Source organism: Gadus morhua, chromosome 13 (assembly GCF_902167405.1).
Source record: "Gadus morhua chromosome 13, gadMor3.0, whole genome shotgun sequence".
Classification (NCBI taxonomy): domain Eukaryota; kingdom Metazoa; phylum Chordata; class Actinopteri; order Gadiformes; family Gadidae; genus Gadus; species Gadus morhua.
This window is the reverse complement of record NC_044060.1, coordinates 22,733,549-22,760,135: the sequence shown is the minus strand read 5'-3', so window position 1 is coordinate 22,760,135 and position 26,587 is coordinate 22,733,549. Positions and strand designations below refer to the sequence as shown.

At 44.4% G+C, this 26,587-nt stretch overlaps 1 protein-coding gene across 1 annotated transcript in view; it reads right to left on the bottom strand.

Annotated features, from left to right (window-relative positions):
* The window catches only part of LOC115556751 (copine family member IX), a 92,020-nt gene that overhangs the window by 42,684 nt on the left and 22,749 nt on the right, over positions 1–26,587 (bottom strand). Inside the window, exons 5-7 of the mRNA XM_030374030.1 lie at positions 8,297–8,336; positions 8,016–8,018; positions 6,946–7,022 (exon numbers count right to left, since the gene is read on the bottom strand). Of these exons, the coding sequence (XP_030229890.1) occupies positions 6,946–7,022; positions 8,016–8,018; positions 8,297–8,336 (120 nt within the window). The remainder of the gene's footprint in view (positions 1–6,945; positions 7,023–8,015; positions 8,019–8,296; positions 8,337–26,587) is intronic.

Here is a 26,587-nt window from a genome sequence, read left to right as displayed (position 1 = left end):
CTATTTGAAGTTGTAATTTGGGCTTCTTATTTGTCGGTAGAGACGGATAAAGACAATGTTCTTTTCAGTCTACTGCCTCTGTGAAACCAGGGGGGCAGAGAAGTGATGAGGATTATTACAATGATGAGACTATCAATGGGAATAGTTCCATATCAATTTACAGCAGTTATTTTCAAGAGTGGACCTGATTTTATATACATATATAGATACAGTATAGTATATAAATATACAGTATATATGTATAAGCACATGTATATATATTATGAACGCGTTAATTTCGATTAATTAATTACAGAGAAAATAACGCATTAAAAAAATGAACGCCGATTAATCGCGCTTCTATAATGCCCTTTGACCCGGTGCGTCATTTGCGTTGAAACAAAATGGAGGCAGGCGAGGAGACGCTGCTCGGCCCCGTGAACGAAAAGTTCAAGTTTAAACTCCCAGACGGAACTGTAGAAAGGAACACCGTTATCTGCAATCGCTGTAGTAAGGAATTTTCCTATCACCGGAATTCAGCAACCCTTAAATATCACCTCAACGCAAAAATTTTTTTAGAAAGCTTGCAGGTACGAGCTGCCAAAGCCCCTGAAGCTGGCGCTAGCAGGCAGCCACACTCGACTGAGATGCATTGAATCTTGAGTGAGATGGAAATGTTATTCATTTTTATCTAAAAATGCACCGTTCGATGACGTTCACGTCGCGTAATTATGTCACTACATAATGTTCCCATTGCAACAGGGGGAAATGGCTGCTCTTGTATGAAGTAAACGCAACATTTTTCAACTTTCTGCTAAGATATATGTGACTTTTTTTGCAACTAAAATGCGAGGATTATGATATCATGCAAGCCCTGCATATTTTGCGCGGAAATCTGCAATTTATGCGGTGAAAGTGCGGCATATTTGAAAAAATGCGGCCCCTGCATGAATATCCAGACTTTGGCGGATTATGCGTTGAATTATGCGATCGCATAATCGCGTTCTTCTGGAGGGACTGAAGGACATGTTTTAAATAAAAGAGGCATTGAACTTTGAAGTCTATTATGCCTATTGAATCACTCATCTGCCATAATTTACTTGAATTAAATAATTTTTAAATACTTTCTCAGAAAAATGTAAGTAAGCGATTAATTTAGATTAAGTAATCACAGAACCTGTAATTACTTAGATTTTTTTTTTTTTATCGCTTGACAGCCCTAATATATTTACATATATATGTATGTATATATGTTTATACTGTATATAGATATAGATATTAGGGCTGCTCAATTATGGAAAAAAATCATAATCACGTTTGAAAACATTATGTATTTATTCAGCATGTCTCCAAAAAAATTGTAACTGAGAACTTTGAAATTTCGCCTTAAAAAAATACACAAAATTCTCAAAAAGAAAATGTTGAAATCTAAAATAATGTATGATATGTATCCAGCTGTTCTCTGCACTTTCTATAAATCATTAAAAAAAAAAATCACAAAATCGGCCAGCGCTAATATATATATATATTTATACAACGGGGGACCTAAATCCAGCGATCTGATTGGTTCCCAACTGTATAATGAGCGTATACATAACTGCTATGACGCCCGATCATTTTGTGAAAGTTTGCATATCACTCCGCGCCTGGAAGTAGAAACAGTTACAAAGTAAAACATATGTTGGATGATGGAGAGGGTGTAAATGTTGTTACTCCGGGAGTGAGCAAGGCGATGGAGAGACTAACGAAAGCTTAGGCACACGGCGAGTGAACTGCTCCATAGGATAAATTGCCGGCGAACCGCTCTATCGGAGCCTTCTCTCGGAGGGACGCTAAAGTGTGTTGCATAGCGACAGTCAATGCATAGCAGCAGCCAGGAGGGACTACTTTTTGGTAGTCTTTAATAAAAACGGCTATTTTGACTTTCTTGGTTTCTTTTTAAATGTAGTGTGTCTATGACTTTCGTTTCGCCATAACAGTAACCGTTGTATAAAAGCAATAGATCACTTCAGTCAGTGGCATGTGCTCATTATACCACTGTGAAGGGGGTCGCCGGCCCTCCGCTGCGCGTCGGGGCCGGACAACACCCCTTAACAGTGGTATAATGAGCACATACCACAGCCTGGCGTGATCTATTGCTTAAATATATATATATATATATATATATATATATATATATATATAAATACAGGGTGCGATTTGTGAAAAAACCAGAGGGGGGGATAATTTTGAGAACAGTGTGAAAACTTATGAAAACAGTTGATCTTGTGACCTTGTGTATCTAAACCTTACACTTAGGCTTCATAACGTAGGCGGTAGGCCTATTTTGAACGTGAACTTAACCACTGCATTTGCAGAAATATTTTCTCGTAGCTAATATTGTTTTTAAATGTGCCAAATAAAAAAATAAAAAATATATTTTTTTTTCCCCGACATCAGTTCAACAGAAAATATGAAATACCACAATGTGCTGTCAAGACGTTTTTTTTTTTTTATGGGTTAATCGGGTAGACTATAGGTCAGACTACGAAAACAGTCCGCTCTGATGACGCGCTTCAGCCTCTTTTTTTTGCTTTCCCGTTGGCGGATCGATAGCAGCGTGGTGACCCTGCTTCAACCATATCTCTGCAAATCTGCAGGCCGGGAAGGAGGCAACATCTGGTGCATTTACAGAGATGAAAAGCAGATTGTGCAGTGCGGACACATTCATTCTGTTTCTGCCATCTGTAAGAATGTGGTTCATGGCGCTGAAACCTCTTTCACACTCGGCTGTGGACACTGGGAGCGTGGAGACAGCGGTGAGAACTTTGCGCATGCACTCTTCTGTGACACCGTGACATTTAAACTCATGGAGTCCCTTCAGGAGTATGGGACTGGTTGCGGCCTCAACAGCAAGAGTTTTGTGTATTTTTTTTTTTTCCTCTCGCCGTAGAGGATGCGCTCGTCTTCCTCAGATGGCCAGTTTGATGGATTTAGAGCGGCGGCGGCAGAGATTATCCCGTTGTCATCCAGCCTGCGCTCAATGTTGTCAGCCAGGGAGACGAAAAATCGCTCGCGAAACACCTCTGCCTTCCGGTTCGTTTTCAAAATAAAACTGCTTTCTGCGAGCGCGACGCCTCTGACTCGCTCCCGGTAGATCAAAATCACAGCACAATCAAAATGAAGATGGACCCTGTGTATTTTGGTTGTTAATTATTACGATGCAATGGTGAAAAATTGTGAAATACTTTGGGTGGGGGGGATAATTTTTATCCCCACCGAGGATAAAAATAATTCAGCAGAGGGTAGGACGTGTAAACCAGAGGGGGGATAATCCCCACCATCCCACCGGCAAATCGCACCCTGTATATATATATATATATATATATATATATATATATATAAGCGATCCAAAGTGGTTGTGGTCTGTGTTGTCTCTCATGAGTGCGTCGGCTCTTCTCGTTTCATCACTGTTATTGTGGGGTGCTTAGCAACATACAGAGTGCTGGCGCGCTGCCTGCATCCCCGCATCACTCTGAGGTGACTTGGTGGAGGAGCTGAACCTTGAGGAGTGTAAGAGGAACCCCTTCCCCCTGCGGGGTCGTGGGGGGCATGGTCTGGGACATTTGGATCTGAAAGTCTTCTTGGTGTCTCGGGAGTTGATCATTGCGGGCGGTGCTGGGTGTTTCTGGAGGGTGGTGCTGGAGGGTGGAGGGAGGTGCTGGGTGGTGCTGGCTGATGCTGGGTGATGCTTGGTGGTACTGGGGGGGTGGAGGGCTACCCCTCTAGCCCTGGCTCTCGGCGCTGTGCTCCCCTACCGAGTGGCGCTCTGAAAATAGATCTGGCCCGACTCTGGTTTGATCAACGAGGCGAATGAGGAGACGGATCCTTAACTGGAGCTACAACATCTTTTCTGTTGCCATAGAAACCCATCAATGGAATGGCACCAAAAATATATAAATGGAGAAGAGCTATATGAGGTACTTATGGCTGTAAGGCGTTCTATGGCTGGTGTGCACTCCACTTCAAAAGCTCTCCTTCTTTAAGAGCTCATAACCCTGTCGTTCTAACGCTGCCTAGGACAGACACCGCCTGTCTCACCTTCAGGACAGAGCCCGCCTGTCTCACCTTCAGGACAGAGACCGCCTGTCTCACCTCCAGAACAGACACCGCCTGTCTCACCTTCATGACAGAGACCGCCTGTCTCACCTTCAGGACAGAGACCGCCTGTCTCACCTAAAGGGCAGAGACCGCCTGTCTCACCTCCAGGACAGAGACCGCCTGTCTCACCTTCAGGACAGACCGCCTGTCTCACCTTTAGGACAGACCGCCTGTCTCACCTTCAGGACAGAGACCGCCTGTCTCACCTTCAGGACAGAGACCGCCTGTATCACCTAAAGGGCAGAGACCGGCTGTCTCAGCTTCAGGGCAGAGGCCGCCTGTCTCACCTCCAGGACAGAGACCGCCTGTCTCACCTCCAGGACAGAGACCGCCTGTCTCACCTCCAGGACAGAGACCGCCTGTTACACCTACAAGGCAGAGACCGCCTGTCTCACCTCCAGGACAGACCGGCTGTCTCACCTCCAGGACAGAGACTGCTTCTCTCACCTCCAAGAGAGACCGCCTGTCTCACCTCCAGGACAAAGACTAGGACACAGTATCTATCACCCCATGCCTCTCCCTGTTACCAAGGAGCCGGCAGATCCACAAAGCTCCAACCTTCCTCCTTTAACAGACACACGTGCATACACATGCGCGTGCGTACACATGCACTTGTACACACACGCACACAGACACAATCACAAAAGAAAAAGCACAAAATCGAATTCCATGAAAAATAAGACAATAATGGGATTCCAAGGGCATCTGAGAAGCGCTCTCTCTCTCTCTCTCTCTCTCTCTCTCTCTCTCTCTCTCTCTCTCTCTCTCTCTCTCTCTCTCTCCCTCTCCCTCTCCCTCTCCCTCTCCCCTCATAATTTCAAATGATGGCACCAGGAGTAACAGCAAGCATGGCTTTCAGATTGTTGCGTGTGTCTGTGCGTGTGCGTGTGTGCGTGCTTGTCTGTGTGTTTCTCAACAAGAGAGCCAACATTTAAACGCAGTATTAAATGCGTAGGTATATATATATAATACTATTTATACACAATCATTTATTTAATAACATGTTCAAATATGGGTTCCATATCCAAGTACATTTAATTCTATATACACTGTATATGAACATCTTCATCTCATGCCCTACATTTTTTTACTTTCCCACAATTTCATATTAAAGCCAACCACGATAAAAGATTCACAGGCTACAAAAATAATCAAAAATTCACCAAAATCGCCACATAAAATCTTTAGACCAAGCCTCACAAAAATCCTCAAACAGAATTTGTTTTATTTAGTTCCATTTGAGAAATATTGGCCAATAAATTTGGAGCCGTTAGCCCATTTTTCTTATATGACCATTTTGTTATTGTATAAAAAATGCATCTTTTTCATCCTGGTCTTCTGCTCTAAAAATGTTTACTTTTCCCACAATTTCATAGAAAAGCCAAACGTCCACAGTCTCAACCCATTTTCCCTATATGACAATTTTGTTATTGTATTACTACCATTAGATGGATACCATTAACAGTGCACATTTTCAGATCTGTACTATTTAAAGAAAGCCCTTCATTCTCTTGTGAAATGTGTGCTTCGAGTTTTCTTGATGTTGTGTGCTCGACATTTTCAGCATGTGAATTAGGCTTCATGCAGTTCAGGAATGTCAGTGGCTCAACGGGATAATGCCGTGTACTGGTGATCCTAAGAGTTTGAGAGTTTGAATCCTGATTAGAGCATTATAAACAAGCTGAACATGACATTGGGTGTGTTCGAAACCACCTACTTGCTTACTGCTTACTACCTACTAAATATTTGGCTTACTTCTCGAATCCTTAAATAATGATTGAGTAATCCATTTGAGTAATCGACGTTCAGAAGACCGTCCTTACTTAACCACCTCAGATGACGTGAATCAAATGACGTGTCAATAACCTACCGGCCGGGCGCCGTTAATAAATATTATAAATAAATATATAAACGTCACATTTAACGTCACAGTACATCTTCAACCTAAGGATTTGCGGTGATGTGTTAAAAACAATTATTAAACAATTACATCGGTATGGCTGTGGGCTCTGCTGCGGCGGCTCCCCGTTTAGCGCCATTGCTTCCACTGTTCTTTTGAATAGACGCAGTGCATTCTGGGGCAGTTGAGTACGTCTAGTAAGCTAGCGATGCTTACTACGTTCTGCTTACTCAATTTGACGTCATAGTTAGTAAGAGTAGTAAGCAAGTAGGCGGTTTTGAACACACCCATTCTGTCATTGCTACTCATTTAAGAAACACAACATTGAAAAGCAATCAACATTCTGACTCATTCGATTCCAAGAATCTGACTGCCAAGACACAGTATGGCATTAAGGGGAACTTCTTCATTTACCAATTTTCCTTCATAATTAACTGTCATATTTATATTTCTTTCCTTGTCTTCTTAACCACAAATGTTGAATTTCCCCAGATTTCGAAGATTTTTCAGGTATATGCTTGGAAGAAAGCCCTTAATTCACTTGAGAAATGTGTGCTTGGAGTTTTCTGGATGTTGTGTGCTTTTCAATAGACATATTGACCATGTGAATGAGGCTGCAGTTCAGGTTTATAAGTGGAACACCTTTCCTTAAATATGACAATTATATGTTATATTTATATATCTTCCATTAGTGTGTTCTTGACTTTTAATTTTGCTCGGACCCCGTTAATCACCGCTTGCGGTTATATTCTATTATGGCTTTTGTGATCAGACAAGATTTGCTTGGAATTGTGATTGAACTCGTTGTTTTAACAATGATTAAAACAATGAGTCTGTGTTTGAATGTGTGTGTGTGTGTGTGTGTGTGTGTGTGTGTGTGTGTGTGTGTGTGTGTGTGTGTGTGTGTGTGTGTGTCTTCCACTCACGAAAGTGTTTTCTCCAGTCTGCTTCCAGTGGATCCGATGATCTCCCCCAGCGTGCAAAACATCTGACCCAGGAAGTCCTTCATGGGGGCAACACAAGGAGTCCTTCACAGAGTGGCAACAGCTCCATCCCATCGCTACAACCGACCACTCCCAGAGGCACCAGTGCTAGTTTACTAGTACAGACTCTAGAACTACAACACTAGTTCAGTCTGTGGCTGCTCTGCTCTGTTATCTTGTTATGATCGTTTCCCACTTTGTTGTTCAAACTACAGCTCTGTGACAATGAACCTCCCCAAATGATTTCCATATGGGGGTGACCTTCCATGGCATTATATTTACATTATATTTCATCCTATTTATTGAGAAGCGCCCCAGCACCGTGAAGCACAATGCCCTTTGGTGTTACAACCGTTAAATGTCACCGATAAATGTTACTGAAAGTATTTTACAGGCTTGAAGTGCTTTGTACGCCCACACAGAGTATCAAACTACAACCTTCACCCTCCTAAAGCTAACCCCCCCCCCCCCCCCCCCCCACAGAACCTCATCGTCCTAAAGCTAACCCCCCCAGAACCTCACCCTCCTAAAGCTAACCCCCCCCCCCACAGAACCTCACCCTCCTAAAGCTAACCCCCCCCCACAGAACCTCGCCCTCCTAAAGCTAACCCAGACCCCCCCCTCCCCCACAGAGCCTCACCCTCCTAAAGCTACCCCCCCCCCCCCCCCCCCCCCACAGAGCCTCACCCTCCTAAAGCTACCCCCCCCCCCCCCCCCCCCGACAGAGCCTCACCCTCCTAAAGCTACCCCCCCCCCCCCACAGAACCTCACCCTCCTAAAGCTACCCCCTCCCCCACAGAGCCTCACCCTCCTAAAGCTAGGTCAAGACCCCCCCCCCCCACCCAGAGAGCCTCACCCTCCTAAAGCTAGGGCCCAGGTCCCTGTCTGGGGGGGATCTATATCAGGCGCTTGGTATTCAGAGGTCAAAGGCCAACAGGCCATGGGTGTGCATGGATTGAGAGTGAGAGTATGTTGTTGGCTCGGAACAGATGCTGATCCGGACTGCGTCTTACCTTCTGCTCATCCGGATTGAGTAAGCGATGAGGAAAAGAGAGACAGAGAGGGTGAGACGTGAGAGGGCTGTGAAGACAACGGGTGGATGAGGTCAAGGGGACGCTGCATGAATGCTCTTCCGTATGTCAGAAGGTATGAAAGGTTGAAGCCAATAGGAGGTAACTTTAAGAGCACACGATAGAAAGGCATGAAGCACCGAACTCTCTAATGAGAAGGATCAGGAATTCCTTTAGAGAGGGATTTGGAGCCACTGAATATAGATTTATTATCCAAAACTTACATGTTTGGAGAGGTTGGAGCTTCTGGTGTCAACGTTGTACCTGAAAAACAGCAGAAGACGAATGAAAGCTTGAGTTGATTTACTGAATGACTTGGCATTACCATCATCCTCATTAGACCTTGATGCTGCCGTTGGTGAAGCCAGTGTGAAGGGCTTCTGACCTCTCACAGCATCTCATTGCTCCCACAACATAGGGTGATAGATGACTAGGGAATACACAATGATACATTATCAAGCCTAAATCATGTTTGTTAAGAAATATACTCCAATATAAAGGTTTATCATTTGATTGGTTCCTGCCGATCACCATGGTAACGTCAGGTGATCACCATGGCAACGTCAGGTGTTCAAGGGTCCTGCATCTCAGACTCACTCCTGCTTCTCTCTGGAGAAAGCCGTCGCCCAATGAGCTCCTTTTAAATGGCGTCATGACAACCGTTTGTCCAAGTGGCTGATTACATTCGGACCAACATGATGTATAGAGGGATTATCAGTCTACGTCACTCTACATGACTCCCCGCTCTGCGCGCATGTCGTTGGCAGACAGAGACGAGAGCGACAAGAGCCACAATCATGTCTTGTTGTGCGGTTGGTTGCACAAACCCTTTTAATAAGACTGATTATCCCATTTATTCTACTTCTTGCTTGCCAACATAATAAAACAATTCAAATACTTTAATAATTATACTTTTTCTTATTCGTATTGGATGCTTATTAAAATGTATACTCTGTTTGAGTTCATCTCCTTCAAAAGTAGTCCCCTTTAATTACAATCGATCAAACACACACACACACACACACACACACACACACACACACACACACACACACACACACACACACACACACACACACACACACACACACACACACACACACACACACACACACCTCTAATCCCCTTCCTGCTTGGATGAGCTCTGTGTGTTTCAGAGAAGCTAGCATCATTGCATCAGCTGTATACGTTTTGTGGTTAACATGTCTTTATATGAGGGGGGGGTCAATGTTAACCGTGTTCCCCTGAACCGCAGACTTGTAACCTCCGACTGGGTGCTGAACCGTACACTTAAGTATTGATTTCAAACAACCCCAGTTCAATCTGCTTTCTCAAGCCTTTTCAACAATTATTACTTTATTCCAAAGTGTATAATGTGATGTCATATATTTTGGTTATGATTAATTGAGATGACGGGGTGAAGTACACTGCGAAATGGATACGAAATATGAATCTCGGATTAATTGGTTGTTTGGTTGCAGTTGTTGTTTTTTTTTTCTGTTAGCAAAATACTGAAAGACATTGAATCCCTTTGCAAAGAAAGTTGCCGTGAAAACAGAAGTGACGATCTCCAATCTGAACATGCCCAGGTCGAAGTTACTTTAGCAATTACTGTCTCTCTGTGTTCACATTAGAGAATCAGGATGATTGATTACTGATATAACCTTTTTTTTTTTGAGGTTGTGACAATGCCTCCCCCAAACTGATACTGCACTTATTATTTTAAATTACATGTTTCATCACACCTGGACATCCAGGAAACACAGACACGAGTTGAGTCCTTGTGATAGCAGAGGTGGCTATCTGTTCTTGAACTGAACTGTGTCTCAGCGTTGTCCTGTCAATATAAGGTAGCTTGCCTTGTAACCTATTGAATATAATGACTATAAAAATAAAACCTCTGACTTCTTTCACGTTAAACTCCTTTGGTAGGGCTTCAGAAAACATCTTAAATCTTGTAGGGGCACAAACAACACATAAAAAGTAAAAAAGTGGATGAACAAAAGCCCTGGTACATGAACTGAACTTTAATATATAAAATAAGTGCAAAATGTAAACATTGTAAAACCAGATATTATGCTACATAAAATAATGTGTTAACTAAAAGATCTGTGAGTTGAATCACATCAAACTCCTTTGGCAGGGAGGCAACCATCTCATATGTTTGCAGAGGTTTATTTCTGCTGTGTGATTGGCTGTTAGGTAAATCCAGATCAGAACTGTTTTTTTTATTTTTGTAACTTTTATTTATTTTTTTAATATCGAGCATTTACGTCTTAGTTTTATCGCGATTAATAATCAGATTCAAATTATTGTCTAGCCCTACTAGGACATTTCATCCCCATCACACCTGCGGTGACCATCACCTGGAAAAGAACTCTGTTGCAACAACTCATCCCGAGTATATTGCAGCTTACAAACATGCCATCGAAGGTAACCAACCCCTAGATCTGAAGCAGCCCAGGTTCCCTATTACACCGTCCCAATGGATGCAGGTCCCCCAATTAAGATCAAATGGAGCTTTGCTTCTAAAGGTGTAAGGGGTGGGATATGGGTAAGAGTGTGTGTTCATATTCAGCCATTGTGGGCGATGAACAGGTTTCCATATCAGAAAATAATTGTAATAATAATGTTTGTAAATGTCCCCCTACCCCCATTAACCTGCATGCCTGGTGCTTCACCTGGCCAAACGATTGCCACTGATGCATTGCCTGCGGTAAATGGGACCATGTTTGTGTGTGGACAGGACGTCATATCTGCCTCCTAATCTGTCCTGGAGGACCAACATCACCTCTGCCGTGGGTAAGGCACAACAACGCCTCTTCTACCTGCGGAAACTTAAAAGGGCAAAACTTCCACAGGGACTGATGATCAACTTCTATCACTGTGCAGTAGAGAGCGTCCTCACCTACGGACTACTGGTGTGGTTCTCCAGCTGCACCAGGGCAGAACAGGAGGCCCTCCACAGAGTGGTCAAGGCTGCGGGGAGGATCATTGGGATAAGCCTCCCAGAGATCTCCACAGTCTCCCCCTCCCGCTGCCTACGCCGGGTGAACAACATCCTAAAGGACCAGGTCCACCCAGCGCACCATCTCTTCCAGCGACTGCCCTCTGGGCGAAGATACCGTTCCATCCGCTCCAGGACTAACGGACTGACCAACAGCCTCAATCCACAGGCTGTCAGACTGCTGAACGAACTACCTGCCCCCCGCAGCCCCCAGCCCACCCCCAACCCTTCGTCACATAACTACCACAACTCCCACTCAATAAAGCATTGTTCAAAAATGTTCAAAAGGTTCAAAGGTTTTTATTCGCCATTTGTGCATAAACCAGACAGTTCATACACATTGGAATTCTTGTGCAGGGCTTCCCAAGTCGAGTACAGAATTAATACAAAGAGAGAGAGAGAGAGAGAGAGAGAGAGCCCCCCCCCCTCACAATAAATAGTAATAATAAAAAATATATAAAGTTTTAAAAAAATTGAGATGAGGACAAATTTCAATTTAAATAGTAGTTTAGGTAAAGTACAATTCTATACTACATCAGTGCGGTTAGTTTTATTACTTTTTTTTTTTGTTCAGATGCTATTTTAAGGGCGCATGCATAATGTTGCTTGTGCACCTCTCGCATACACTTTGCTTCTCTCATCTACATAGCCACACATTCTTGGTATATTATTTAGGAAAGAACAGCTGATACAGCGGTAATAAGTTGTACTTTTAAATCAATGCCTCTGCAAACACCGTACCGCAAACACATATTTTCTTGATACAGACATCGTGTACAAGCCCATTACTTTTAGGATTGATGAGTATTTGATCGTGAGAAAACGTTGTTTTACCGCCAGTGAGTGTTAAAGAGAATGAATGAATGCGGGCGCGCGTGTGTGTATGTGTAAAATAATTAATGAATGCAGGCGCGCGTGTGTGCGTCCATCTGTTTAAACACACGCAAACTAAACACGTAACGCAAAATACAGTCCATGTCAATGTAGGCTATATTAACGGGGGGACACATGCATATTAGGAACACAAGTCGATAACGATAATGCATACAATACTGGTAAGAAACGATGCTTGTTAATGTATTGTGTATATCATTAAATAGAACCACAGTTACTGCATATCATATGTGTGTTAAGTTTTCTTTGCCGAAATCTATTTGAGGACTCAGTATCAAATAGATTTGATACTGAGTCCAACTTCAGTATTTATGAAGTTGTGGAAGAAAGCGCTATTCCATTTGTGAATTAGGCCATATTATTTGGGCATAAACTGAGCCATTTGAAGTTTGAAATTCATGTGGTCATGCATGTCTCATTGTAGACTGCAAACGCGCTTCAAAATATCAACTCGTCAGATTCAAATGCGCTCATGGCTCTTAAAGGGGATGGGAGCTGGCACTCTCATTGGTTTATAGCAAGTTACACCCAAACCACACCTACAGGTAATTAGGCTACTTCAGACCAACCCTTTTTAGATTTGCGCCGGGCGCAAAAGTAATTTATGCGCCGGTAAAATAGCAACATCGCCATAGAACCGCCCACAAAGCTTCCTGCGCTTGGCGCTTCTCACTTGCGTTTCAGACCGTTAAAATAGGGCCCTGAGTGATCCTTCCACACTATGGTGTCACAGTTGCTGTTGATGAGATTAGAGATTTAGTCCATATTATTCACACTATAGCGAACGCTTCGGGCCATGGCCTGACTGACCTTAATCATGAATTGTACGGGCTTAAAACTCTGATTTTCCAACATCAGTATTTATTGGACTTCCTTGATTGTGCATCTTGGAGGGTACTGTTTCTTTATCGAGCGCCATCTACACCAGAGAGGTTGCACATACGTCCCAGATGCGTCTACGAATACGTCTAATTATGTACATGACATCTATGATAATGTGGCTGGGCTGAAGTCGAAAACCGCTGGTTCTCCGTGATAAGAAAGACACTAACAAACATCACAAATTTTCGTTACCACATTTAAGTTTTAAAAATGACCATTTGAATAGCTTTTATGCATGATTACATGCAATTGACAGACATTGTTGATCTTGGCAGGTATCAGTTTATTATGTTATGTTTATGAATGGCAGTGGCATGGCCACCCTACTCACTGTACCTTGCACATGTTTAAAATAAAATCATGAATATATGAACCTGTGTATTATTTTAATATCTTATCATTGAATGCAAAATAATAAGGTACATTTATACATGGCATTATAGGACCAGTTTAATATAAAACACAATTTTATAAAATATATATGTAGGGGGTCCCCGCTCCATCTCTCCATCAGATTGGGGGTGGCCTGGAAAACGTTGAAGACCCCTGGTTTAGAGTAATGGAACCACTGCTTGGAACAGTGAGAGCTATTAAAGAAAGGTGGATGTGTCTGGACAGTCAACTTCCTTTATTTTTTCACTTTTTAATCTGTTTTGGTTTAATCATGACTAACCTAATGAGTTTGTCATTTTTTTAAGTAGCCTACACCTGGTTTAGTTGTGTATGATGAGTATACTTTGTAACACTTTATAATAAGGTGCCATAATAAATAGCACACTAGTCATTACCTAACCCTTTGTTAATATTTGTTAATTGTTACTAAAATATATATTTGGCACAGGTTAATCTTTTTTTTTCACTGACCAGAGAGTGTCTCTGCTTAGGGTTAGGGTTAGGGTTAGGGTCGTCGTGTGTTAGGGTTAGGGCCGTGTGTTATGGTTAGGGTTAGGGCTGTGTGTTAGGGTTAGGGCCGTGTGTTAGGGTTGGGTTAGGGTTATGCAAAAAACTAATATTTAATTAATGATGAAAAAACTATTAACTTGTGCCAAATAGATATTATAGTAACAATTAACAAATATTAACAAAGGGTTAGGTAATGACTAGTTTGCCATTTATTATGGCACCTTATTATAAAGTGTTACCGTATACTTTTGTTTACTATTGCCTTTTATGCTTTATTTTGTTGATTTAGTTAATAGTTAATTGTTTACCAGTAGATACACTGAATTCTCTTTTTTAAGATCTTTTTAAGATTCTAGATACAGGCCAGTGCCTCTCATACTGATTAGAGGTGTTATTTCCAACATTTCGCTATTGGATATGTCTCAACCAGGATGAACCAATCTGGTCGTCTGGGACATAGCCAGGGCCATATACGTTATCGTTGAGAGTGCTTCTGTTATTCACGTTTTCTTTATTATAATACTCGCCCCAACCCTTTGGTTCGGTGTGAAGAGAGCCAAGGAGCACGTCCGACTGCTAATCACTGCACCTACACTAAGAATAGTCTGTACCTGTGCTGAATTACATCCTTGAATAAACCATCTATTCGACTCTCTGATCCAACCTGTCAAGTTGCTTTGATTTCCACTTCAAGAATTACTACTACAACGAAAAAATACACAACACAGAGTCTATACGAAGCGTTTAGAAATAAGCAGAAGACAACAACTAGTTACTGTAGTTTATTAGCTACTAGTTAGCCTTTCTAAACTTCATGCATCATTTTTTCCTAATAATAATATGGTTATTTAAAAGGGATAAGCCCTCTGAAATAATAATAATTTATCACAGATGACTACATGTTATTCATAGAATAGAATTTGAAAAGATTAAAGGTGCACATTTACAATATGAAGTGTATCCCTGTTCATGTGTTTCTCTCTGTAGTCTAACCCTGTTCCAGTGAGGCCCTGGTCCTCTCTGACGGTGATTGACAGGCTGGTGTTCTGCATGGCCAGGACGTCCATCGACCCGGCAACACAGTGGCATGACTGACACCTGATTGGCGGGGATGACTGCGCCGGTCTGAGCAGCAAGACCAGTCGGAATTCTGTCGGGAATCACTTGTAGGAGTCCCGGAACCAGACCCTAGTGAGGTTCTCACACCAAACGTCTTAAATGCCATCGTCCCTTCAGTTATGGCAGAACTGAACTAATATGCTAATGAAAAAACATGAGGGGGAGTGACGGGGTGAGTAAGGGTTGCGGTGTATGTGTGAGTTATTAAATATGCATGTTCAATGCAGTGAGATTTTGGATAGAGCTCTAAACGCAGGAAGATAATGGAGAATCCAGGAGAGACAAGAGGAGGCTTCAGTGGTAGAACCTGCCTAACACACCGCTCTATCTCTCCCATTTGTTCACAGAATTCCCACCCGTTCCCATCTGTACTCCCCCACTACCCCTTCCACTCGGTTATAACTGCTTATATCCCCCCCACTTCTCTCCTCCATATTTTAATCCCAACACCGTCCCCTTAGCTTTGTCTGCCTGCCAATAAATGAATGTAAGGTTGATCCAGACAGCTGGCTCAGAAATGCTCAGTGAGGAAAAGGAAATCAGTGAGTTACGGCTGTGACTGATGGCCAAAGGAGACTGGAGAGGAGGCTCAGAAAGGTGTAAAATGTATTAGCCTTCCGTTAGACGGCAACTGTGTCTGTCGAGGCTGAATAATAAACGTGAACATTATCAAAATGATTGTTCCCAAGTGCAGTAGCAGCGTTGATTTAATATGAGATAAGTCATCAAGGGGAGAAGTTCTGTATTAAGTAGCTCATCCCGGTCCATGATAAAGATGACGGGGATGTTTTCTTCAGCACGGTGCGCTTCAACACAGCCTTAAAGGGAGGTTGTCTACTTGATCGTGTCTGAGAACAACAAATATAGTTTTGCCGGAAAGGTTAAGATGGAGAACAAATACTTGCCTGTTTTCAAAGGAAATTAGGTATTTATAAACCAAAAGTGGAAATCTTAAAATAGGTGGTGATGGCTTTTTTCACAATTGTCCTACAGCGTTCGTGTGCTGATAATTAACAGCATAGTTTTCTCAACCCTGTGGCATCATAAAGCGTATATAGATCCTACACCAAGCCTGCTTGGTAGGATTCAATGTATTTTGGGGGGAAATGGCTTCCACAGAGCCTTCTATATCTCTTCAAGAAGAGAGAGGACAGGGACCTGGGCATCTGGAGAGCAGGGGTGCAACTTTCAGAATGCAGTTTATTCAGCGACTGCTTAAAGGGCCAAAATAACTTGTCTGGAGACCTCTGGCATGTCGTATTCTTAGACCTTTTGGTGATTTGGGATTAAATATTTAGTGCTTTTTAATGGATTTCAATTTCAAAGATCTCAAGAGCCTCCCAGTTTGCTTTTAGATGTGTGGAACCGTAACAGAGTGGACTCTCAATCTTCTCTACACCGGTCGCTGAGGGAGACGAGGTGCTCTGAGGACAGCTGGCTGGCAACGATTTGACAGGACCCACAATCTTGTAACGAGTGTGGATGTGTGATTCAAAAGTCGCAATTTGGGGGCATGTGGTGGAGATGGCTCATCCGGACTGGGATGATGCTGCAGCTAAACCAACTGCCGAGAGCAGCTAGCAGCCCCTGAAGCACGGCCGCAGGCCTGGCCCAGCCACACCGCTGCCATCCCAGCAGCCCAAGGCCCCCTGCTCTGGGGCCTCCATGGTGCTACCTCTGCAGCCAGACAGCCCTGCATTGGCCAAAGTCAAGCCACAGCTTTGCACCCTGAGGTCGCCTCCAGTCTCCAGAATTAAAGGAGAGGGGGGGGTTGGCTGATGAAACCTTTACTTTATTTGAACCTTTTAGGAAAAGCCACACTGAGAGAATGTTTTTGTTTAAGTATGGCTGGGGAGGGGGGGGGGGGGGTGAGTGGGAGAGCAGGAGCATCGGTTAGGCTATTCAGGCCCCGTCCACACTAAGCCGATTTTTTGGTGAAACCGCATAAGTCTTGTGCGTTTCGGCCAACCGTCCAGACGGAGCCGGCGAATCCGGTGCCCGAAACCGCACATTTCTGAAACCACCCTCGGAGGTGGTTTCAAATCTATCCGGACCTATGCAGTTTCGTGTTAGGATTCGTGCGGACCCCTGAAACGCAAACAATGACGTCATTAGCCCCCCACCAGCTGGGGGACGTCAGAGTTGCGTTGAATTTTTTATTTATTATTTTATTTGTATTCTTTTTGTAGCTTTAAATAAAGCCCCTTGATAAATTTAATTACTAACTGTACATTACAAAGTATTTCACTTTTTTCGGTGGAGAACCAGCGTCTTTTTACTACATTTCTACAGCTCGATGCGGTTTCGCGATGATTCCGTCTTTACGGAGACATTCCTGAACCGCATAAAACGAAACCGGATCGTTTTCACCCGTTTCGGCTCCATGTGGACGGGGCCTCAGACTCTTGGGGCCCTACGGATTCAGTTTTATGCTACGAGATGCCCCGGAAATACTTGGAGGAAAGGTTGTTCGAATTCTAAAAATGCTAAGGAAAGGTGCCTCGATGCAACCTTTAACCCACCATTAGCATAGGTTACTCGTGAATAAGAAAGAAGATATTTGTAACTCATAATCCTTTACGGCGGCAATATTTAAAGCAACAGGCCACCGACGAAGTTTACAGACTCTACGCAAAGACGAATTAGAGATGCGGTAAAGCAGAAGATAAGAGAAGAAAATAAAATACCAACTTTAGATTTAAGAAAGATTACTGGGGGCAACAACCTTCGGCCAACAAACAGCTGTAGTCTGTGTTTGTGGTGTCTTGTGTGTCTGCCTCTAAGGAGAGCGCCTTAGGGGCAGCGGTGGCGTGCAAGGGGGGCTAGCGGGGGCTTACGCTCCCCCTTAAATAATGCTGCCCCCCCCCCCCCCCCTCCCAAAGATGCGTCATTTTGTGTTGTAAAATATTTATGGAAACATTTTCGTGTTTCATGTAATATAAAATATATAAACACATCTGACTAACTTGTAAAGTGTTGATTTATATAAACTTGTGTGCAGATGCAGAACTTTTCTTGATTACGCCGGTTAAAGACCTATCTGAGGAATAGAAACGTCAATTATGGGCATCTAGCCATCTCATTTCAATTCTGTAGCCTGTTAAACCGGGATCATTGAATCTTGTTTTCTCTAGTAGTATTATTTGTTCTTGTTTGTTGCGTCAAATTGTATGAGCACCTGCTATAAACAAGCCAGCCCCCCCCAATCATAGTTCTTTGGCTTCGCTACTGTCCCTGGATGGACCTGAAAGAGTGGAGCCAGACTAATAAAGAAGACCTCTGGGGCCACATGCAAGGACATCTGCGTAGGCACAAATCAACGCACAGCAGTAAGTGGTGGAAAACTGATTCATGGAGAGGTTTGAAAAGTGCACAGTACAATGGTAAAGGTTTTTCTGTTTAACATACCGATCCTGGCATTGTGTGCATGCGAACGAGTTCAGAGTTAACCCCCCCATCCATGGGGACATACGTTACATGTTCCCCCTCACAGGGGTCCAGGGTTGGGGACAGACGTTACATATTCCCCCCACACAGATGTCTCTATCCCCCTGGACGGATCACATGCTGGCATGTGGCTGTCGTCCTCTTCTATAACCCTGGGTCCATCGTCAGAGTGGACCGGTGTGGATTCTTAATTTGTTACCATGCACACACACTCTCGGTACAACGGGTATGAACAGAAAGCCCGTACCGCTCAGCGTCCACAGCTTTACAAGCGTCTGGTTGAGCGTTGACATGTGGAGAGAGCCTCTGTGCCTGTGGGCCCTTGGGTTATAGAGGAGAAATATTGTTGAGTTGACTTAATATCTAATTCTGCAACTAGGGGTCTCTCAATGAACACTACAATCAAAAGCCATTATTAAGTAACGTTAACTTGTGAAGTTACTTTAAGACGACTCATATAGCTGGTTAAATTGTTTCTCCAAACTCTAGACAATATTCTGGGTTTACATTTTTTTGGATACATTTGAGATAATGTAAGTACACACCTCAACAAAACATAGGACTGAGGGTTCAACATATTTTAATGAAGTACATTTTGAAAGAAATGTATGTTTGTTATTATTTATTTCGTGATTATTGCATAGAAATTCTGTGACGAATTCCTAGATAGAAAGAGTGTTTCAGCCCGTGGGGTCCGGCGCTGGGGTGGTCCTTAGAGCGCTCTGCGGCGTCCTTTGGACCACACTGAGGTAGAGAGCTAAAAATAACCCGAGGGCCGGTAGAGGAGGTGGATTAATAATGTACTCCCTCATACTGGGAGGCTGCCTCTACTGGAACCCCCCCATGAAGCTCCACCAGGGAGACCACCAGAGAGAGACCACCAGGGAGACCACCAGAGAGAGACCACCAGGGAGACCACCAGAGAGAGACCACCAGGGAGACCACCACCAGAGAGACCACCAGGGAGACCACCAGAGAGAGACCACCACCAGAGAGACCACCAGGGAGACCACCAGAGAGAGACCACCACCAGAGAGACCACCAGGGAGACCACCAGAGAGAGACCACCAGGGAGACCACCACCAGAGAGACCACCACCAGAGAGGCCACCACCAGAGAGGCCACCACCAGAGAGACCACCAGAGAGAGACCACCACCAGAGAGATACCTCCAGAGAGACCACCAAGGAGACCACCACCAGAGAGAGACCAACAGAGAGACCACCAAGGAGACCACCAAGGAGAACACCACCAGAGAGACCACCAGATAGAGACCACCACCAGAGAGAGACCACCACCAGAGAGACCACCAGAGAGAGACCACCAGAGAGAGACCACCACCAGAGAGAGCACCACCAGAGAGACCACCAGAGAGACCACCACCGTCTTCTTCCGTCGGAGGAGGTCATCCTCATTATATTCCTGTTCATTGTCATCAGGTGAACTGGAGCATTTGATCCAGATCACACACACTGATGAGGATCCTCATGGACACACACACACTGCTGAGGATCCTCATGGACACACACACACTGCTGAGGATCCTCATGGACACACACACACACACAATGCTGAGGATCCTCATGGACACATACACACACTGATGAGGATCCTCATGGACACACACACACTGATGAGGATCCTCATGGAAACACACACACACTGCTGAGGATCCTCATGGAAACACACACACACTGCTGAGGATCCTCAAGGACACACACACACTGATGAGGATCCTCATGGACACACACACACTGATGAGGATCCTCATGGACACACACACACACACTGCTGAGGATCTTCATGGACACACACACACTGATGAGGATCCTCATGCACACCCACACACACAACCTCATACCCACACACACACACACAGATGAGAATCCTTATGTACACACAAACACACACACTGATCAGAATCCTCATGTACACACACTGTGGCAACCTGGCCGTTGCCAATTAAGGAGATGAAGAGCACCTGAGGAACCGGTGGAGAAGCAGCTTAAATAGCCTGCTTCTCCACTCATTCGGGGCTTTCTCAGCCATGGGGCTCGTGCCGGGAGGTAGCCGAGTGAGAGACAGTCGCGCGAGAAGCCGGGAGCGGGAGCCACGCCGACCTCAGCGACGGACCGGACCCGGAGACCCCTCACCCTTTTTGCCCCAGTGTGGAAGAAACTTGAGTTACTGTATGATTTCCCCTTTCTTTTGTGAGCTGCAGTAATAAAACCGTTGCACCGCAAATGTGCTCGAGCGTTTATTTCGGGAATCGCAGCCGCCGACGACCTTTGTTGCCACAACACACACACACACAGTGATGAGATCCGCATGCATAGACACTTGGCTCGTTCTGCCTCTTCACAAAAAAAGGTTCACAAAACTCAACAGACAGGGAGATGCTGAGCTCAAACAATACAAATGGAATAGAGTCTCTTTGCTGAGTTTATTTTGAGAACTATACGCAAGGTATACACGTGGGACTATGTGCTGTATCATTAAGCTATTCAACCCTGTGACAGGGTCGCGTTGCCTGGTCTGTAGATGGCAGGCTGACCACACTACCTGGAGCAGAAAATCACAAACATATTAAGTTTTCAAGTGAATTGAAGTGGAAAGATCAGTGCACTTAATCACATTTCTCTCATTAACATTCAATTGTCTTTTACTAAGAAGTCTGACAGCCCAGTTTTATGTAATACAATTACAACACGCAACATTTGGTCAATTGTTAATCTGAAATGCTTTGGTGATTTTACGGCAACAAAAAAGAGAGACTGATGCAAAAGGTCATACATTTCAAGTAAATCTTCAATTAACCTTTAACGCTGTTTCAAATAATGATTTTGTAATACCTACATATTGGAAGCTGAAACATTACACAAACACAAAGAAGCTTGAAGATACTGATTACTAATGGAGTCTACTCCTGTCACACCGTGCTTTATGTATTTAAGGGAGGTAATTAGGCTATTATTTTAATGATTTAGCTAACCTTATATAGACAGTGTGACGCCCTGCCTCTCTCTCTGCCTATTGGTTGTGGGTGGAGATTGGGAAAGGGCGTCAGGCCAATTGGCCACACCTGTGGGGGTATAGGGATCCAGAGATTTAAGGGCTGGGTAGCCATGTGTTCAGTCTCTCTTTTGCTGCTTCTAGGCTGAGCTCTGGGCTCCGTCTTCCACCCGCCATGTGGTCTTGAGTATAATCTCTTTTGTTTAAATATAATTCCTTATGTTTACTTTAACCAGTAAAAACGGGTTACTAATAAACTAGTTTCTCTTTATGTCATGTGTGGACTCCCTTTGTTTTGCCACTACCTGACCCGGTGTGTGACAAAATGGGGGCTCGTCCGGGATGTTTAGTTTGTTAAGGGTCATTTGGTCAAATTCAGCCTGGATGGTCTGAATATGGTTTGTGTGCTGGCATTTGCTTTGTGTTCCTGTTAGGAATTGTAGTTTTGCATTAGTAAAGTTGTTTGGTTTCAAAGGATTGATTGGCTTAAGCCCAGTTCAGACCAAAGATTCACCTTGCAACGGCTTGCAACTCGCAACGCCTTGCAACGCCTTGCAACGCCTTGCAACGAGACGGGCTGCGACGTTCTAAAACTGGGCAGTTCACACCGGCTGCAACGCGCTGCAACGGGCTGCGACGCTAGGTGGTTTCCATAGCAACTGTGAACGCTCTGGCACATGCTGAGAGCCGCAACATCATCATTTGCGTAGGTTAGGTTAGATTAGTTATGGTTTGCAATTAGTTTTATTTTTATTTTACTTGAGAGTAGGCTAGAGTTACTATGTTTTGTCATTCTCCACTACATCTGCATTGGAGTAAATAGCTGGAGTTTACAGTTAGTTTAGATTACCCGTTGTTGGATACATTGCATTTTCCGGTCATTTGTCGTCCTCATATCTGTATGTGCACACAATTATTCATGTCTGCGATCATCACAGAGTCCACAAGCAGCAGGTCGAAATTCCCGATGGGTCACAATTCATGACAGTAGACCGTCGAAATCTGCGACTACACTGTAAATGCGGGGAAAATGAGTCAAACCCCAACCAAGTGTTTTCAGGTCATTTGTCGTCCTCATATCTGTATTTGGACACTATTATTCGTGTCTGCGATCATCACAGAGTCCACAAGCAACGCAGGTCGCAATCAACGATGCCACAATCAATCTAGCGCACCGTCGAATTCTGCGCCCACACTGTAAATGCAGGAAAAATGAGACAAACCCCAACCAAATCTTTTCAGGTCATTTGTCGTCCTCATATCTGTATTTGGACACAATTATTCGTCGTAGAATTCAGCAAGATTAAAAGTGCAAATACATCAACAAAATACGACAGTACGGTACCGGGACGGAGTAAGGCCGTGACGTACAAGTTGTTCTGTGCTGTGATTGGCTGAAGAGGAATAGTTAAATCGCCGCGTTCTAAAACTGGACCTTGCGATTTGACATGTTCAATCTCTGGCGACTCCTTGCAACGCCTTGCGACGCCTTGCGACGCCTTGCAACGGCTTGCGACGCCTTGCAACGGCTTGCAACGGCTTGCAACGACCCGTTCACACCGCCCCTGCGACGTTCTAAAACCGTCTCGTTGCAAGGCGTTGCAAGGTGAATCTTTGGTCTGAACTGGGCTTTATTGGTAGCACCTGTTGAAGCCAAGTCAGTAGCTGCCAGTGTTGGGAGTTCCACATGTGACTTTTGTCTTTTGGATTTCAGTTTTAGGAGGGATTTGGTCGGTGGAGTTTGGAAGTAGTAGAGCATTGTGTCCTATGTTTTGTTTTTTTGCTTAAAGGTTAGTGTTTTGGTTGTAGTCAATAAAATCAAGGTTGGAACTTTGAGTTTGGTTATTGGGGACAGTCTTGTAATGTGGTATGGAAACATGAATCCCCTGTGAGGCTAAGGCCACGTTTATACGTAGCAGGGTATTTATAGAAACTAATATTTCCCCCCCTCTGTTTTCAAAAATAACATTGTGCACACAACATCGTTTTCAAAAAGTTGTCGTTTACATCAAAACGGATAAATACGCCGTTGGGACATTATAACTATGCCAAACCTATGGGCGGCAGTGTAGGGAGAAGGATAAAGCCATGCAAGCCAATCAGAATCCTCAGAATCAACAACAACGAATAACACGAGCGTCTTCCTGTAACAAACAAACTGTAAACATAAGGCGCTCACATGACGTTAAGCATTTCCTGGCGCATAATGTGACGTTTCAGAACCTAAAACCCCGTTTCTACCCGTTGACATGACAACACGTAACCGGCGTTTTCGGAAATCTCCACTTTGGCCGGAGTTTTTAGAAATGATCGTTTTCTGTGACAAGAACGGAGTTTTCGTGTAAATGAGAGGCCAAACCGTGTGAAAATATCAGCGTTTTCCCTTCGTGTAAACGGGGCCTAAGAAGACTGGTTTCCAATAGGGGGACTGGTCTTGGGGAATTTTAGTATGGCTGCAAAAGTGGGTAGAGCGGTTGTCTCGGGAGCACATCCCCGGTGTAAGAGAGGGTCGCTGATTGCCAGTTGCCTTTTTCTTCCCGGTGGGCTAAAGTGCATAAATACCCCCCATCAGTAGCGGCACGAAGACTAGGGTTGGAGTTAAGGTAGTTATGGGGTCGCTAATGTCTTAGTTAGTCAGGGCTGGGGAGGTTCCATTTTGGTTTGGCTGTCCCAGACTTTGTTGGTGGTTCCAGCTGATTTTGTTTTTGTTTTTTTCTTTCTCCCATTCTATTTTGTGAGTGTAGGTAGTCCAGGTATGGCGTCTACAGTGGATACATTTGTTGACTCACCGTCAGTAGCACTACTGGATCAGTGTACTAAAGACCAGTTACTGCTAATTGCTGAGAAATATGAGATTGAGATATTGGATAAAAAGTTAAAGGAGTCTGTTAAGGGAAGTTTGATGGCAGGGTTGCTGGAACAGAGAATGATTCAACCCGTTGGGGGGACTCAGTCTTCGGCGTCTGCAGGTACTGTGTTGAGTTTTGAACAGCAAAAGGAACTTTTGTTGTTAAAGCAAACTCATGAATTACAGCTGCAAGTACAACTTCAGAATATAAAACAGCAAAATGACTTGGCTTTGGAAGAGGTGAAGCAAAAAACTGAGTTGGTTAGGTTAGAGCTACAGAATAAAAAGCTGAACTTAATTCAACAGTGTATATTGCCAGGTTCAGCGGATAGTGACAACCCTGTGTTTCGGTCTGGTGCACCAGTGGCATCTTTTGATAAATTCAATAACTTGCGCTTGCTTCCGAAATTCAATGAAAAAGACCCTGATTCATTCTTTTCATTATTTGAGCGAATAGCGGAGTCTAGGAAATGGCCGGAGGGTGATCAGGCGTTAATGTTACAATGCGTCCTGACCGGTAGAGCCCAGGAGGCGTACTCAACTTTGAGTGCTGCTGATTGTAAGGTGTACAAGCGAGTTAAGTCTGCGATGCTTAAAGCATATGAGTTGGTGCCTGAGGCGTACCGGCAGCGGTTCCGTGGTTGGAAAAGAGGAGATGAACAGTCTCATGTCGAGTTTGTGCGAGATCTGACTGCCCATTTTTGTCGTTGGTGTGCAGCGTCTGAGGTGGACACCTTTGAGAAACTGTGCGACTTGGTAATATTAGAACAGTTTAAAAACTCGGTACCTAAAAATGTGGCTACTTGCATCACAGAGAATAAAGTAGGCATTCCTGGTCAGGCGGCCGTGTTGGCCGATGAGTATGTGTTGATTCATAAAAGCAATTTCAATGCGTTAAGTTCAGCTAATGTGCGCAGGGAGAGTTATCGTCATCAAAAAGGTGCATCAGACTCTTATGCTAAGAGTGAGCATGGCATGCGAGAAAGGCAGGCAGAAGGTAGAATTTGTAATTACTGCCATGAGCGAGGGCACTGGAAAAATGATTGTCCTAGACACCAGGTATTGTGAAGAGCTTTGTCTCGTTGTAGAGTTGGTTGGTATGGCGATGAATTGGTTGGTATGGAGATGAGTTGGTTGGTATGGAGATGAGTTGGTTGGTATGGAGATGAGTTGGTTGGTATGGAGATGAGTTGGTTGGTATAGAGATGAGTTGGTTGGTATGGAGATGAGTTGGTCGGTATGGTAAAGAGTTGGTCGGTATGGTAAAGAGTTGGTCGTATGGGAGAAGTTGGGAGTGGAAGTTGGGCATCGCCGTGTCTGTTGGTCAGTAAGCCGGACACAACTTTTAGGCCATGTACTGATTTTCGTAAAGTTAATAACGTTACGAAGCCAGATGTGTTTCCTCTTCCCCGCATGGAAGACTGTATAGATCAGGTGGGGTCTGCCGTTTATGTGACTAAGTTTGACCTTTTGAAAGGTTATTGGCAAGTTCCCCTGTCTAAGCGGGCAAAGGAAATTTGTGCATTTATTACACCTTCTGCCTGGAGAAGGACACACTGCTGGACCAGTACGACGACCTGTCGGACCTCAACGCCGTGCAGATGCAGAGCGTCCGCGAGTGGGAGATGCAGTTCATGGAGAAGTACGACTACGTGGGTCGGTTGCTGAAGCCCGGGGACAAGCCTTCGGAGTACACTGACGAGGAGGACGTCAAAGACCACCTGAAACACGACTGGCCCGGCCTGGTCTCCTGTCAGCGCCTCCTCCTCCCTCCGCCTCCACCCCCTCCACCTTCTGGTCCCCCTCCAACCCCCAAGAAAATGTCTCCCTTCTCACTACTCTTAATGTGCTCCTAGGATCCAGGTTGCTGAGTGGAGAACGGGGGTAGATTGGGGAGGAGTGGGGGGGATAATGTGGTGGGGCCCCTTTTCTGTAGGGGGGCGGTGTGACGCCCTGCCTCTCTCTCTGCCTACTGGTTGTGGGTGGAGATTGGGAAAGGGCGTCAGGCCAATTGGCCACACCTGTGGGGGTATAGGGATCCAGAGATTTAAGGGCTGGGTAGCCATGTGTTCAGTCCCTCTTTTGCTGCTTCTAGGCTGAGCTCTGGGCTCCGTCTTCCACCCGCCATGTGGTCTTGAGTATAATCTCTTTTGTTTAAATATAATTGCTTACGTTTACTTTAACCAGTAAAAACGGGTTACTAATAAACTAGTTTCTCTTTATGTCATGTGTGGACTCCCTTTGTTTTGCCACTACCTGACCCGGTGTGTGACAACAGCTAGTTAATAGTCACTAGGCTTCATATTCTCTAGACATTGGCATTTACTAAAGCTGTACTGTAATAATGTAGTTATATATGTGAATGTATATGTCTATGCCGGCAGGTGGGATTTGAACCGGCAAC